This window comes from Wyeomyia smithii, chromosome 3 (assembly GCF_029784165.1).
Source record: "Wyeomyia smithii strain HCP4-BCI-WySm-NY-G18 chromosome 3, ASM2978416v1, whole genome shotgun sequence".
In the NCBI taxonomy this organism is placed as follows: domain Eukaryota; kingdom Metazoa; phylum Arthropoda; class Insecta; order Diptera; family Culicidae; genus Wyeomyia; species Wyeomyia smithii.
The window spans coordinates 223,000,649-223,014,342 of record NC_073696.1 but is presented as its reverse complement, the minus strand read 5'-3'; the positions used below and the strand labels follow the sequence as shown (position 1 = coordinate 223,014,342).

Genomic DNA, 13,694 nt, shown 5'->3' with positions numbered 1-13,694 from the left:
TTAAAAGCTCTGTACCATTAAAACAATTTAAACGTTTCAAAAAATGTGATTTTACCTGATCTGGCATGATCTTGGCATGCTTTATGTTCTTCTCTATGATTTCTTGGAATTTTCCCAGGACTTCAGAATCACCGCGTCATCATCAGATAAATACTGCTTACCCTCGGCGTAATTTCTAACAATCAGGATTGCAGCGTCCGTTTGCCGACAGTTGATTATTTAAAAAAGTATTGGAATAATAAAAATGATGATAGTTTTCTTAAAATACGACTTCAATAATGTAAAATTGTTTAGACTCTCTTTGGTTAGAGATAGTCGTTTCGAGTTGAAAAAGTTAATGAATTGTTGCTTCTTTCGAACTCGCACCTTCCTCACCTTCTCGGTCAGCTATAACCAATGAAAGAATTCAATCAGATTCCTTAAAATATTTAATTACCTGCGCTCTGGAGCAAAGCGGTAATTCACTAGAAGTCATGTTCTTGTTCTGTATAAAAAAAATATAAACGATACACCAACTCCTTGTTTCATCGTGTGATGATGATATGATGAGAAAATATATGGAATCTTAAATTCTTCAACTAATGCCTAAATTTTAAATCGATTTTCCAATTATTTTCAATGCAGAAAATGTTTCCTGTGATATGAATGAATATTTCTCGGGATTTGATTAATTATTTCTTAGGAATCCCGGGAAATTCCATCCCGGAGCTTCCCAGGAATAGGGTTACCATTTGGTCGGAGTTAAAAATCAGGACAACTTTTTTCCAGCGGAAATTTGATCTAAGCTATTTTTATTTTTTGAGGTATCAATGAATAAAACACGTTATTTGAGATTTGCACCTTAAAATACGCCTCAAAGACTCATAGTTAACGTATTTCTTGAACGATTCAACTTTGCAACTTTGATTTATTAAGCGTTAGTAGATATCTACAAAATTCAACACTAGTGAACTGTTTGAAATAAACTTAACAACTGTCAAAAAACGGTTAACGGTTTCAACGACTAGACAATTTCTCTCGTCAAGATTCAACCAAAGAAACAGTTCGTTCGAAATAAGTTCGTTTTTTCCCGGCGTCAAGATGAAAGTACTGACCAATTTGCTACTTTTCTGAATATCCGGCATCATTCAGAAAAATCAGGACAAAGGCTAAAATATGAAAAATAAATCAGGACGCTCCAGATGGGTTTCAAAATCAGGACATGTCCTGCTAAACCAGGACGGATGGTATCCCTACCCAGGAAGAACGCTCTAATCAGGTTCCTAGATGTTTTCGATAGGATGTAAATTCATAGATCGAGTAGATCAGACCACCAAATCAATTTTCTGGACCGTGCTCCATAGTTTGGTTTCCTTGCTGCTGTGAGTAGAAACATTGTTGTGTTGGAATGTAAACTTTTTGCGGTTGATTTGTTTTAAAAGGGTAGCAGGTAGTCTGCTGGAACCTGAATGTAGTCTCTGCTATTAATGTTGAAGAATTTGAGCTTTCTAAAAAGTCTAAACCATACCAAGTTTCAGGTGGAGAATATTATTTCTTTCACCTCGATTCATGCCAGTAGCCATTGCATCCGCCAGGATCAACTAAGCCGAAACTATTATATTATTGATATTATTATGCCAAAATTTTGCTTTGCTTTGCTTTAAATAACCTGGGGAAATCAAAGGTAGTAAAAGTACTTCTGTCATTGATGAATTTTGGAATGATTGCTTATAAGTTCAAACGTGTGAACATTGCCATGAATCTTAGTGTTAGCGAGAGAAAATGTACGATTGGGAGCTCTTATCTTTTTAGCCCGTTTTATGCAAAAACTTTTGATCATGACCTAGATGAAGGTTCAAACTCAAATTCAGCTCAATTTTCACCAACCATTGCGATGAAATCGAAGTTGTTCATTAGATTTCTCTTCCGTATCCTTTGAAATTTGCCTAGAAGTCTGATGAAAATTGCTCAATTTGTTTCTTTTTCTAGCTCTATCACCGCTTTTTCTTTTGGCGGTTTTGAGAATGCAGTCTCCAAAAATAAAAATAGCGTAGAAAGTTCTTCTATTAATTTCGCTCCAAAGACACTTAGTTTTTAAGAAAATATTAAGCTATAACGCAATCCAACATTTCACAACTCCAATCCTTTGTATCTTGAGTATCTTTGGTATTTTATTACTCTCACTTATTTTCGCTAGTAGGTAATTCATGTATGAAACCCATCATAAGGCGTCGTACACAAATTCTAGAGTAACATTTCAAAGGTCCAATCTGCTTTGATCGATTTTTTTATCAATCGTTTTCTTTCATCTGCCATGACTTATTAAACACGTTTCATGGCATGTTTGTTTGCACAATTTGGTAGCGGATAGTCTAATCTAGCGATCTAAACGAAAACCTCGGTAGGAAAGTTAGCTATAGCTGAACTATTTACTCTCAGGTGGTGTATCAGAACATCGGAATTGTTTTCTAGATTCACTCAATTTTTATTATGTATCAACAGACCTCAGATGACCCTAACGATGAAAACTTAATCTGCAAACAAAATTTAAAACACTAAACATATTTTTTAAAAATCTAAAAATAGTTGTCTCCACCTACTCCTTGAAACCTTTAAGTCAAAAATATGCGACACACGATTAAATAATCTTTGAAGCCCTGTTATGGTAGCATTGGCGGCAACGTTCGTTCTGCTTTGGGCAAATCGGAGCCTCTCAACCGTTATTATACTCGGCAGTTTTAATACACGTAAGTACTAGAAATGGTCGGTTTTCAAACCCGAAACCTGAACCCGACCCGTACCCGTCGGGTTTAGGTCGGGTTCGGGTTTGTAAATTTTTGAAAGTGTCGGGTTCGGGTCGGGTTCGGGTTTGGTGGGAAAAAACTTTCGGGTTTGGGTCGGGTTCTGGTTTAAAAAAGGTCGGGTTTAGGTCTGAAAACCCGAAACCCGACTATATCAAATAAGCATTTTTGTAAGATGATGATGTCTAATTTCATGCAACTGCAAAAACACTAGCATTTCAATACCATTCGAGGCCCAAAGCTTCAGGGCAGCCTCAAATTGGTACAAAAAATCTACCCCTCAAAAAAAATCTCGTTCGGGTTCGGGTCGGGTCCGGGTTTCACAGTGTCGGGTTCGGGTTTGATCGAAAAAAAAAGTTTCGGGTTCGGGTCGGGTTCGGGTTTCAACCGAAAAAAAAATTCGGGTACGGGTCGGGTACGGGTTTGAAAAATGCCAAACCCGACCATCTCTAGTAAGTACTCGGCAGGGTACCCGACTACTCACCAAAATGAAATGCTGCTTATTTCCTCAATTCTTGACCAATTTTCGATCTTGACCCTTCGAAAGATTGGAAAATTTGTCTATTTTTAGTGTATGGGGCCGAAAAAGCCATTGGTCCTTTAAATCCAAAAAAAAGCCATTGGTCCTTTAAATTCGGATTCTAAAAGTAGACAGATTTTATAATCTTTGGACAGGCCAAGATTGAAAATCGGTCAAGAAATGAATAAGTAAGAATCATTTAATTTTGTGGGTACCCGGGTACCCTGCCGAGTACTTATGGGGTAAAACAATTCAAAGCCTTCTCCTTCGAACCCCCCCCCCCTGCTGCTATAAACAGTCTGATGATGGTAAATGGTATATTTACACTAGTTAGGAGCATTCCATAAGTTTTAGATGGCTGAGTTGAGGTTATCCTTGTTTTTAAAAGCAATAGAGTCTGAAAAGGTACCCGGGTACCCTGCAGAGTACATAACGGTTAAACTACGTAGCCTTTGCATGGATGTTGATGCGCGCTAGTAGAGAGGTTTGCACGTACGCTAAACGTGATCAAATTGGTCCGCACGAAAATACTTCGAAGCCCGGTATGTTCCATCGGAGGACTTGCCAAGGAAGCCAACAGTTCTGTAAAACCCTCTCCTACGAAAAGTTCTTCGGCATCGATGCTGTGTCCTACAGCCGCACAAACCACGATATTCCACGGAAAGTGATATTTGAGTTCCAAATCAAACACCCAGCGGATTCCATGATAGTTGATGATGCCCAACGGTTTTAAAATTCATTTTCATTAATACTGGTGTTTAAATCAATACCATAATTTATATCGTTATTTTAAAGAACCAAGTGCTTCTCTGGGTTAAAAACCAACTTCTCTTGGGATTAATACGTTGTTCTATAACAGAATGCAACGCCATATCACGGGTCAAATCGGACCCAACGATGGCTGATGGAAAATACAAAGTTTTGGTCCAAAGTTTTGTGGCTCCTTAGAAGTCCGGTACGTAACCGGCATGTTGTACCACAAACTTGCAAAACATTTCATACTAGTTTGAAGACTTTGAAGTCGTTTATAAAGCGCACGTGGTTATCGATATCGGAGGACTGCGTTCGGAAGACATACCATTCTTCCAGTGTTGTCTTGCAGATGTCATTGATAAAAATGGAAAACTGGTATTCAATGTACATACATTTATTTGAAAAAACCTCATAAAAAAAAAAAATGGGATTTGAAATAGTACCTGATATCGGCGTATTTTTTCCTGCCGCACCCTGTATACTGATGCAGTATGCGATTGGTGGGGCCATTTTTGAATAGTTCGACATGCACTACTGCCGTTCTACCGATAGTTGTCCCATGTTTATAGGAAACTCCATAGAAACTGTGACAACTATGCGTGGAAGGGCAGACTGTTTCTCGTAAAATTGTTTTCTTGCTCCAAGATGCCGTGAAGGTGTAAAGGGTGCCCCACATCAAATTGCATCACGGAAAAAAGTAGAAGGTTATATCTGACACACAACCGCATTATTGACGTAGGACTACTCCGAGTAATCGTTCATTGACACACAACACAGTGAGCAAGAGGAAAGAAAACTAGAATTACCACATCTTTGATTTTTACATGCTCAAATCATTGATTTTAATTTCTTCACAGCTCTATTTTCATTAGGTTTCATTGCAACGACATATCCAGCACAAAGCTTCTCCCTACCCTCACCCAGCGAATGACAATACTGGCTCGTTCTTGTCTTGTTAAAAAAATATAACTCTCCATTGAAAACGGTGGTGGCTCTGAAAAGGGCCGTTTAAATTTATGATGTGGCTCTGAAAAGTTAATTTAATTTTACTCAACGATGGGAATTTCGAGCCCAGTGAATGGACAGTGAATAATAACAGGCTCGTTTTGCTTCAGAAACGGTGCGCTAGCTTGTTTCAACCGGCAGCAATACTGTTGTAATGTAAGATCAAAATCGAATTTCATGGCTATTAGTGTTTTAAAATCGTTTCTGAGGGTTCTGACGAGCAGTGGCAAGCCGTCGTAAATCAAAACTTAATTGAATTCATTTGTCCTGCCGCAGATTGCTTGAGATAATTTCTCATTGCGTGTGATTGCGGGAACATATGCAGCTAAGGAAATGAAAGAAAAATTGAACCAGGCGGAGCTTATCAGTTGCCAGTGTGCGAGTATAAAAGGAAAAGAACCGTCCGCGCGTTCAGTCATTTCGCATTTTGAGCTAGACCTGTGCGCGTCGCGGTCGCAGCATTTCTGTTTGCAGTTGGCGGACTCCCGATGTTCCTGTTTGGACAACTTTAACACGCAGTTTACAAACAGTCTTTTTCAAGACTTTTATTAAATTTATAAAGAAAGTTAATTCAATTTTACTCAACGATGGGATTTTCGAGCCCAGTGAATGGACAGTGAACAATAACAGGTTCGTTTTGCTTCAGAAACGGTGCGCTAGCTTGTTTTAACGGGCAGCATTACTGTTGTAATGTAAGACCAAAATCGAATTCCATGGCGGTCGCAGCATTTCTGTTTCCAGTTAGCGGACTCCCGATGTTCCTGTTTGCACAACTTTAACACGCAGTTCACAAACAGTCTTTTTCAAGACTTTTATTAAATTTATAAAGAAAGTTAATTAAATTTTACTCAACGATGGGAATTTCGAGCCCAGTGAATGGACAGTGAATAATAACAGGTTCGTTTTGCTTCAGAAACGGTGCGCTAGCTTGTTTCAACCGGCAGCAATACTGTTGTAATGTAAGATCAAAATCGAATTCCATGGCTATTAGTGTTTTAAAATCGTTTCTGGGGGTTCTGACGAGCAGTGGCAAGCCGTCATAAATCAAAACTTAAATTGAATTCATTTGTCCTGCCGCAGATTGCTTGAGATAATTTCTCATTGCGTGTGATTGCGTGAACATATGCAGCTAAGGAAATGAAAGAAAAATTAAACCGGGCGGAGCTTATCAGTTGCCAGTGTGCGAGTATAAAAGGAAAAGAACCGTCCGCGCGTTCAGTCATTTCGCATTTTGAGCTAGACCTGTGCGCGTCGCGGTCGCAGCATTTCTGTTTGGAGCTAGTGGAACGCTGGATGTTCCTGTTCGGATTAGACAACGAACTCTAATCATTTGACTGATTCTAGCGCTAACACTGGAGACGGAGAAAAATAGTTGTGATGAAAGTGATGGGCTGTCGAAAGGCTACTCTGCCGTTCCAATCATAGTAGTCCCATGTTCTACACAAAACTTATGCACGCTGGGACAACTATGCTTGGAAGGGCAGTACTTGTAGTAAACAAATTTGCTGCAGCGAAGGAATCTGCCGAAGCCCAGCACACAACTTTATCAAGCAGTTCAGAAACAGTCTTTTTCAAGACTTTTGAAAAATGTATAAGAATAGTTAATTCAATTTCATCCAACCAAGGATATTCATACTTTTTCGAAGCTGTATTTTAAATGGAATAGTTGTTTAAAATGTCCGAAAGCGTAACAAAAAATCAATCACGACGTGGCATTTCAAGAATCAATTTTACGTTTACATGCGCCATGGTTTGTGTCTACTCATGAAGTCTGTGCCAGGCATGCGCGCACGTGATTGGTTCATTGTAGGGGAAATTCGATCTTGAAAGTTTTCACTAATTTTCACTGTTGAACAATTAAGTAATAATGATCACTGAAGTATCACAAAAATGTCCATCATTTTATCAATCCAACGACATATTGATCATTGTAATCCATCATGTGGTTACACAAGTATTACCGTTTGAAATCTTTCATTCCGGCGTTACACCTTGGTTTTTAGTTTTCTCAGAATGTATCTCAATATAGTGCGGTTAGACGTAGTCCTACGTCAAAACGCTGTAGAAAGTTACCTAGTTGACTGATCCTTACCAGACCTTCAGACAAAATAAAACCCATTAGTTACTTCAGGCCTTTGAAAAAACGCCATCTTTTCGTGACCGAAGAACAACAAACAACATTATAAAACCACGGTGGAAAATGGAAATGGAGCCAAAAAAATGTCATATACATTTAGTGGGGGGGGGGGGGAGTTCCTTCAGTACGAAAGTGACTCCGTTGGTTTTATACCACATCAAACTTGGAATGAGCAGTGAAGAACAGTAGCCCCGGAAGCTGCCGGAAGTCCACCTTAACGTAAGTTTCATTATCCACAATAAGACAATAAGGCATCGTCACCATCATTTGGGTGTACGGTTTCCGGGCCCGTGACTTTTCCACCGTATTTTACCGTCCGTCACAATTTGGAGCCTTCTGCACTTTGTACATATGCAGTCATATGAGAGGGAGATCATTGGCTCTCTGAAGGAAAGACTTGGAATCAAGTCACATGCCTGACCTGAAGCATTGGGGTAAACGCTTTCACAACACGCTTGTGATTTTGATCACTAATAGAAAACCTATTCTGACCGCATTTCTTCTTCCATTCAATGCTCAGAGATTCGTAGTAACGTTGAATTACACGACTCACCGTTGACTGCACGATTCCGATTTTCCAAGTGCTTGCGCAAAATGAATTCGCGAGTATGCTTTTCGGGTAACGGCATTTTACACTGCCAAAAAAGGTAATGCATCACCTGTGAAAACATATTATCATGTTTACTGGGATAATCAATTCTTAGATATCAATTACTACGAAGTTTAGAATATTAATTTTAATAAAGGTTGAAATATAAAAAAATGATTCGGATATTTATCTTTGTTATACTGAACCGAAGATCGGTGATCTAAAACGATTATCTCTCAATTGCAGGTCGGTGACAGTGCTGTATTTCTTTCTACGGGCCGCCCAGATAGGCCATACATTGGCCACATCGAGTCCATGTGGGAAACGTCCACCAACAACATGGTAGTACGCGTCAAATGGTTCTACCATCCAGAAGAAACCGAGGGATGTCCCAACCTGAAATATCCGGTACGTATTGGCAGTTCTATGAATACCTGCAGCATTTAACTATCAACCTTTCCCCCCCCGCAGGGCGCCCTTTTCCAATCACCACACGAGGACGAAAATGACGTTCAAACAATTTCGCACAAATGTGAGGTCCTATCGCTGAAGGAATACACCACAAAGTTCGGGTCCGATCCGAAGCAGTACAGCGCGATTTACGACAACAATGACACCTACTATCTGGCAGGCTACTACGATCCAACGGTCATCAACATAAAAATGCAACCGGAAATCGAGGTTCTGCCGGGGGATGAAAAATGGGCCAAAACAAATTAGAGGACTCAGTGATTCCAGAGAGTTTGATGCAATTCTAGGACGTGCAATTTCTTGGCAAACAAAAACTTTTGCAATTTTCTCTTCCGATTATCGGCGCGTTCGCTTACGCGTAGGCTTGTTGTCCCCATCGCTCGAGTTGGAGTTATATCTTAGTTGTTAAAAACAATTCAAAGACTTCAAAGTGAATCGTAGAGAGGTAGATCCAAGCAGTTCTTGAAAAGAATCTGTTCGCTAAAGCAACGCTTTCTAAAAGTGTCTAGAATTAGGCTATAAATATCTGTAAATACTATTTGTCGAGATTAAAAATACATCAAACGATTATCTGTACAGTAGTTGTAAATTTAAATTAAAATATTAAAGTCAGCGCTCACATAATATCAAGCAAACTCAAGAGAATGGTAATATATTTTTCTACTTGTTGAGATTTATATACGCCTAACATAGAAAAGACAAACTTAAGAGGATACCGTATCAGGTAACACCGAAGAGCTTTGGGAACGAAATTCAAAATACCTCTGCTATACATTATTTCCTTATCAAAAATAAACGATATAAGAAGAAAAAAAATCGAACTGAAAAGGAACTATTTTGGAGTGATATTAGGGAGAACAAAAAAATTAACAATTGTAACACTTAAAAAAAAATAACCCCTTTCGGCAACGCGCGAATCTACATTTGGAAACAATTCCTTCCACGTATTCAGCTAATGTACAGCAGGGGTAAAACGCACAGCAATCTGTGAAGTTTCACTTGGAATTATCGCTTGATAATCGGGCAATTTTTTTCAACTTGATCTCTTTCCATCGTTAGTTGGTACAATGAAATCCGTTTCAGTCGTAGTATTATAAAACATATATAGCTGCTGAAGCTTAGAGTATATAGATTAAGTATATTACCAACTGTAGCAAAGTGGCTATAGGCAGTGTATAATTTATTCAAACCTTAACAGCACAGGTACACATACTAGCGCTTCATTGAGCGATGGCTAACCATCAAATCAATTTTTTCACGAATCAATAAATATAAGAAACTGACTCTGATCGATGGATGATGGCAAACACCTGCACCAGATGACGGAATAAAACGAGACAAACGAAACCCAGTGGCAAAATTTAGTTATAGATTTAATAATCGTTCGTATTTTGTTTTGTATAAATATGTAACAGTAACATTAAAAAAAATAGTATGAGTAAAAACGATTAAAATTCTGGACGAGCTTCTGCTATGCTACAAGTTTAGCTTCTACAACGCTACGTTTAGCGCGCGTTTCTTCGCACCAATACAGTTTTTTTGTGCATGTTGAGTTGATCACATTTCTAGCGCTAAGTTAAGACTTTATGTATACTAAATTCTGAACGGTAATAAGGTTGTATACTCAGAAGGAGAAGAAAAATCAAAATGTGCGGTTGGGTCGAAGCATGGAGGCTGAGCGAAAGAATGGTGTACGAATGCATTTATGCGGCAGATCAGATCAACGAGAGAGCACGCTAAAATGATCCATTTTATTAATATTGGCCAATCGGAGAACTAGTTATTAGGTGTATGTTTTTTATGATCATGTAATGTGTAAACTGGATATAAAAATGGCCCAAAACATTAACCAGGAATGTTTCACTGGCCTGATGACACACCCGGCACATTTGGTTTCTACTGAAGCTTAATCAAATGTGGGTCGCAGCAAGCCACGAGCTTAAACAGACACGTGGTGGACTTAGTGGTATTTCACTAGAGAAATTGGTAAATGTTGTTCTTTATTGTGCGTTTTCATAGTAGTACAATTGTATTTAGAGGTTTGTGATGTGTTTGAGGATGTACAGGCCGAAAGCTAAAGGAGCAATCTACTGAAAACAAAGCCTGAAAGTATAGGTAGGTTTTCCAGGTACTATAAATCTGGTTAGGTAAGCAGAATGTGTTGCTCTTGTCTTACCTTCGATATAGGTACCTGCATAGAGTTCAGAGAAATTTATTGGTCACATATCCCAGTCTGGCTTGTGGTGACCAGTTACTCAGAGATCTGGCACCCATTTTTCTGGTATTTTTCTCCAATGCGGAAATTGTTATGACCGTTGGGATAGGGTTTTAGGTTTTCGAAATTTTTATCAGTGCTCAAGTAAGCGTTAAAACTGAAATTTATTTCATGTTGTGTCATCTTCGTACAAAGATGCCATCCCCCATTCAATCGAAAGGCTAGTAGAAGTTCTCTAAGTTTGAAAAACAACTGTATTCAAATGCATCTGTTTATTCAGTAAACATTCAATGGTGCGGCATTGCCGTACATGTGTTTCCAGGAGCTTGGGATGGCTAACTTAAGCTGTGTGCCCTCGGCCTCCCGCGGAAGCAACGGTTGCTTAAGCTGATCCAGAAGCGAAACCAACTGCACAGCATCCGCTGTGTTGTCTCCTTCGGAAACGTAATTGAACAGCACTAAGCTGGCAAGCTGCTTCTCACTGCAGGCATTCCATAGTCCAACCGCAAATCCTCCCCCATGAATTACATTTCCCTCCTGCCTGGTCCACTGTAGAGATTGAAGTTTCTCGGCGTGCTCCGTCAGATACGATTCGTTGGCCAGATATCTGTATGGGCGGGCACCGACTTCATGGTTTTCGTGAGCAAAGCTGCTGCTTAGTATTACCACCTCCAGTAACTGCTTATCCCGAGCAAAGGCGGTTAGATTGTCAACGAAATCTGCTTGCAATGCTCCTACTAGTGGAGCACGCAACTGCAGGACGAGAAGCTTCTTCTCTTCGGAAACATACAATTCAGCCGTTGTAGTGATTTTATCCGTATCGTGTTCATAAGCAGCGGGTCCAACAACTGGAATTAAAGCCGGATGCCACAGTAGACCAATCTTCCGCATTTTAAGTGTTTCAATCAGTAGATCTACGGCCAACTGGGCTACGTTGCCGACGCTGACACTAGGAACGATTAACAGGTAACCGGCGAATGAAAGTTCCTTCGTAAATTTAAACATAGCAACGCACTTTAGTTCGGTACTATTCGCGTAATCCAAAGTTCGTTGGTATTTGTATATTCAGTCTACACTCTGGTTTGATATAAACTTTAATAAATGCAGGAATGAACTAAAGTTTGAATCTAAAGATACAAAAACAAACTATCAAATTCCATATAAACAGCATGTCACGCAGGGATGCCAGTAATGTTTAGAATAAGCGATACTTGTATCGATAATCTCGGTATCGATATTCGAGCGAAAAGTACACTGAAAATATTATCGGTTTTAGAATTGACAGACGTTTCCATTAAGCTACGCAAAAAAAGCTTATCCAAGCACAAAGGTCGATTCAAGAGATAAGCCGATTATGAACCATTATATATATATGTAAAAAGCGTCATCTGGTAGAATTTCAAGAATTCAAACAATATTTTAATATCAAATCTACACGGAAAACAAAATCTACCCAACCGGAGGGTACAAACTACCTGAAATAATGTAAATCTTATACAACTTACGTGTTGGGTGGTTTTGCAATGCTATCGCTGAGTCATTTCAACTTAATTTATTTTAAACACGCTTTGACTCAATGATGGTGTTTTGTCAAAAAGTCAATATTGAGTAGTTTGAACTCAATATTGGATGAAAAATCAAACTGGTTGAAAATTCATAACCTGCGTGATGAAATTGATTTCGAGAAAGTGGCAGAGATTTCTTTGATATTGGTAGTTTTGGTTTTAAATTGGTGATTTTAAGTGACGAACGTGCTTTTGTGCTTCTGTTTTTAAATAATAGCCGCCAATTAAGAAGAAGATTAAAATTGCATTGTAAGAATGGATCTAGGAACGGAGGCACTTAAAGAGGAAATTATTGAAGCCAGTGACACCAAATTAAAAGGTACGTGAGTAGGTTTTGAGATAGATTTTATAGATTTTTTTTTCAATTATCCGCTTTTTCAACTAATATTGATTCAATCGAATGAAATCAACTGAAATCTACCCAACCCGCATAAATAAAAAATATAAACGGATTATAGTCCAGATGGTTTTACGATAACCCACATGGTCGTGAATATACCCAGAACTAGTTGTTAGGCACGTTTAATGGTTATTGATTATGCGGGAAGGCATAGTTTAAAATATTGAACTAAACGTTGGGTATTTTTGCCGTATTGTTACTCTTAGTGCTATATACCTTCTATTGAATTAATCTACAACTACTCAAAACTGGCTTCCTGCACGGAACGACGCCGTTGAGTGAAATCGACATGAAAATGGGTACTTTTCTTACTAGCATCAAATCTGATGTCAAAGATGACAGATCTCGCGGAGGGATTCTAAATACATTTGAAAATGAAAATTGTTGAATCTCTGTAAACATTTCATTTTTTTTTCGATTTCGTTTACTTGTTGTCTCTTCATTCTAGATGGGAGATTAGAGATCTTTCCTATTAATCAATGAAGCAAAATCACCATGATATGTGGTTCAATTTCCGTAATTAATATAAGAGTTTTCTCTTATAATAATATCCCTTGTGTATTGTTTGGCTAGCTTTCACTACTCAGTGTGGCAGTGGATAGTAGATCACAAACAAGATTTTGTGACCATGCGTTGAATAGACCATTTTTTGAACCGACAGGTGTCACGGATCCTGCTGACATTGATGTTGCTTTTACTTGCGTTATGTCAGCGGTTCCGAGCTTTCTTTCAAAATTTCATTCATGAATTGAGTTCAAAAACGTCTCGTAAAATAGTTTATTGTAGTGATGAACTTTATTTTCGCCTACATATTGGTTAAGAAGTTACTAAAACGCAATAAATTATTATTCGGAAATATGAATATCAAATTGATTAATCGAAAAGCTTGCCTATTTTAGTTTTCTGCTATTTTTTGCCACAAGTGTTACAGCTATTTTTTGTCACAAGTGTTACAGCTAACGAACGGCATTCGATAACTGCAATGTAAACATGTTGCAGTTATCGAACGACGACTGTGTTAAAAATTCAAAATGTCTCATTGTTGAGTCACACTAACTGCATTACGAAAGAACTGCCACGTCGCTGTGAGTGTGACTCGAGAACCAAGTTAATTTAGTCGGCGAGCTTCGAAACTAACAGTTTTGCTATTTGCACCTCCTGCACCATTAAATGCGATCAGCAATAAAAGTCATCTTATCAACTAAATAAGAGTTAGCCGATTTTTTGTTATGTAAAAAAACAACTTCCAAATGAAAAGT

General features: G+C 38.5%; 2 protein-coding genes across 17 annotated transcripts in view; one reads left to right on the top strand and one right to left on the bottom strand.

The window, feature by feature from the left end:
• Positions 1-10,104, top strand: part of LOC129732265 (protein winged eye) — a 674,761-nt gene extending 664,657 nt beyond the window's left edge. For all 16 annotated transcript variants that reach the window (XM_055692969.1, XM_055692970.1, XM_055692967.1 and 13 more), the window contains 2 exons: positions 8,031-8,192; positions 8,256-10,104. In XM_055692969.1, coding sequence (XP_055548944.1) covers positions 8,031-8,192; positions 8,256-8,504 — 411 coding nt within the window. In that variant the 3' untranslated portion in view covers positions 8,505-10,104. The remainder of the gene's footprint in view (positions 1-8,030; positions 8,193-8,255) is intronic.
• A 623-nt stretch (positions 10,105-10,727) lies between these two features.
• Positions 10,728-11,634, bottom strand: LOC129732267 (proteasome assembly chaperone 2). The gene has a single exon (XM_055692985.1). The coding sequence runs from the start codon at positions 11,473-11,475 to the stop codon at positions 10,747-10,749; it is 729 nt and encodes a 242-aa protein (XP_055548960.1). The 5' UTR covers positions 11,476-11,634; the 3' UTR covers positions 10,728-10,746.
• Between the last annotated feature and the right edge of the window lie 2,060 nt (positions 11,635-13,694).

Bases quoted from the DNA above. Each gene is read 5' to 3' on its own strand.
- LOC129732267 (XM_055692985.1), bottom strand. From the start codon at position 11,475: ATGTTTAAATTTACGAAGGAACTTTCATTCGCCGGTTACCTGTTAATC.